The 2,500-nt window shown below is 79.6% G+C and overlaps 1 protein-coding gene and 1 non-coding gene across 2 annotated transcripts in view; one reads left to right on the plus strand and one right to left on the minus strand.

Annotated features, from left to right (window-relative positions):
* Positions 1-2,012, plus strand: part of LOC135286312 (basic proline-rich protein-like) — a 4,621-nt gene extending 2,609 nt beyond the window's left edge. The window contains exons 4-5 of the mRNA XM_064399426.1: positions 1-269; positions 629-2,012. The exon at positions 1-269 is cut by the window's left edge and continues 617 nt beyond it. Of these exons, the coding sequence (XP_064255496.1) occupies positions 1-269; positions 629-2,012 (1,653 nt within the window). The remainder of the gene's footprint in view (positions 270-628) is intronic.
* On the minus strand, positions 254-406 carry LOC135286425 (5.8S ribosomal RNA). Its single transcript, XR_010350747.1, has one exon. It is a non-coding gene; the product is annotated as a 5.8S ribosomal RNA (ribosomal RNA).
* Positions 2,013-2,500: the final 488 nt, after the last annotated feature.

Consider the following 2,500-nt stretch of genomic DNA (forward strand, 5'->3'; position numbering starts at 1 on the left):
GGAGCGCTCCCCGAGTCTGCATTTAGGGGGACGAAGGCCCTGCGCGGCCGACCGCGACCGCGACGACGCCCGCCGGGCCGCAGGGAAAGGATCGAGGCCGCCGAGGGGAACCGCTCCCCTCGCCGCGCCCCTACCGCCTTCCCTCCGGGCACCGGCCGGCCGCCGCCGCCGCCGCCCACCGCGGGCAACGGGCCTGCGAGGCGACCCCAGCCGCGCCGCCGGGGTGGCCCCCGGACGGCGATTGATCGTCAAGCGACGCTCAGACAGGCGTAGCCCCGGGAGGAACCCGGGGCCGCAAGTGCGTTCGAAGTGTCGATGATCAATGTGTCCTGCAATTCACATTAATTCTCGCAGCTAGCTGCGTTCTTCATCGACGCACGAGCCGAGTGATCCACCGCTAAGAGTTGTCTGGCTTTCGGCACCGACCCCGCACGCGCGGAGGGGCCGGGACCGCTCACGCCGAGCGGCCCCTTTCTCTTGCGCCGAGGACGCGCGGGCGCGCGGCCTGGCTTCGACCGTACGAGCACAAACAAACGGAGGAAAAAAAAAAAAAAAGGCCCACGGAACGCTCCGAAGGCCGGCGAAAAGGCGGGGGGACCCGCGCCCCCGACCGCCTCCCCCCGCAAAGGGAGACGCCGCCTCGTGTGCCGTTCTTCGGAGGCGGCCCAGGCGCCCGGGCTCGGCCCGGCCTCCGCGCGGAGGGCCAGCACGGCGCGCGACGGACCGCGGGGGGCACGGCGGCCCGCCCGACCTCGATTGCACGGGACGACACACACGCACACGCGGCCGGGGGCACGACGGCCGTCGGCCCCCGCACGCGCCGGCTCCCCTTCGCCGCGCCGCGGCGCGGCCGGCTCTCCCCAGCGGCCTTGCAACGCTCGAGACGGCACGCGCCGACGACCGCACCGCCGGCGCGCCCCCCGCGGGAACCGCTCCCGTCGGAAAGGCCAGCGACCGGCGGCCGCACCCCGTCGCCGGTGCCGGAGGCGGACGCCACCGAGACCCGAGCCGGCGCCGCGGGTGCCCGAGGCCGGCCGGGCGGCGGACCCGCCGCCGCCGCGGCCGCCCTGCCGGGCCCACCGCAGCCGCGTCGCGCCGTCGGGGCCCCTTCCCCCGGGCACGCGCCCGGCGGAAGGCGTACGGCGCCGAGCCGGGGGGCAACGCCCGCTCGCCGCGCTCCCACGCGGAGACCGGGCGGGGAAGCGCCCCCGCGGCTGCCCGCACGCCCTCCCTTCGGCCCACACGCGGCCGGGAAGGGCGACGGGAACGCGACGGGTGAGGCCCGGGCCGGGACGGCCGACGGCGCCGGAGGGCGCCGCCCGGCAGGCCGCCCCCGCCCCCCCGGGCGGGAGGGGGGGACACTCGCCGAGCGGCGACGCCGCCGCTCGGCACGGGGCCGCCCGCGCTCGCGGGCCTCCGCCGACGGAGGCACCGCCGAGCGCTCGCCCCAGACGGGGTGGGGGGGCGGTCGGGCCGGGGACGTCCGGCGGACGGCGCCGCCGGTGCGTTCGAGGAGAAGGCCGTCGAGGGGAGAGGCACGGCCGCGCCAAGGAGAGAGCGGCCAAGGAGAGAGCGCGGCGGGCGCCGGCGGCCGCAACCCCGCGGCTGAGGAAAGGCAGAGAGCGCGCGCTCTCTGCCGGCATCGCCCCGGTTTCGAGGGGAGCGGGTCGGCCGGCCCCGCGGCACGACCACGCGCCGCGGCCTCTCCGCCGAGGCCGGGCCGCAGAGAGGGGGGGGCAGGGCGCCCCTCCCCGGCGCGGCGCGGTTACCCGCCGCCCGCGCGCGCGGCGGAGACGACGGCGGCGGCGGGCGCGCGGCCGGTGGCAACGGACACCACCGCAGGGGATCGGCGGGAGCGGCTCCCCACCCCTCAGTGGCGCCGCGCCACCGCCCGGCGCACGCCTGCCGCCGCCGGCACCGCCGCCGCCGCCGCGGCGGGGCGCGCCGAGCCGCCCGAGTCTTTAAACCGCCGCCCGGCCCGGCGGGCCCCTTTCGGCCCCCGCGGCGTTTGACGACGCCGAGGGAACCTGGGGACCCGCCGAGGCGCGGAGCGCTAGGTACCTGGCCCTGGGGCGAGGGAGACGACCTGCATGGCCCCGCCGGGGTGCCTCTCCCGCTGCCGCCCTCGGGGGAGCGTCCACCGGCGGGGGCGCGCCCGACATCTGCCGCCACCACCGCGGCGTCCTTCTCGGGGCCCGGGGTCTCCCTCAGTAGCCCGGCGCTGCGCCCGAGAGGACGACCGCGGCTCGGGCCGCCCCGCCGGCGCGGAGACGCGGCCCGACCACCGAGCACGCTCGGCCGACCCCGCCGGGAGGCCGCGGCGCCGGCGACGGGACGACCGAAGCCGCCACCGCCGCCGCCGCCGCCGCACCAGCCCGGCGGCGGGTCGCACGCGAGGGGAGCGCGCACGCGCCCCGGAACGCCCGGGGGCTCGGCCCTTGGAGTTCCTCCGCTGCGCGAGGGGCCGCTGGGCCCGAGAGCGGGATTTCGCCGGCCGGCG

The sequence above is a fragment of the Passer domesticus genome, chromosome 26 (assembly GCF_036417665.1).
Source record: "Passer domesticus isolate bPasDom1 chromosome 26, bPasDom1.hap1, whole genome shotgun sequence".
Classification (NCBI taxonomy): domain Eukaryota; kingdom Metazoa; phylum Chordata; class Aves; order Passeriformes; family Passeridae; genus Passer; species Passer domesticus.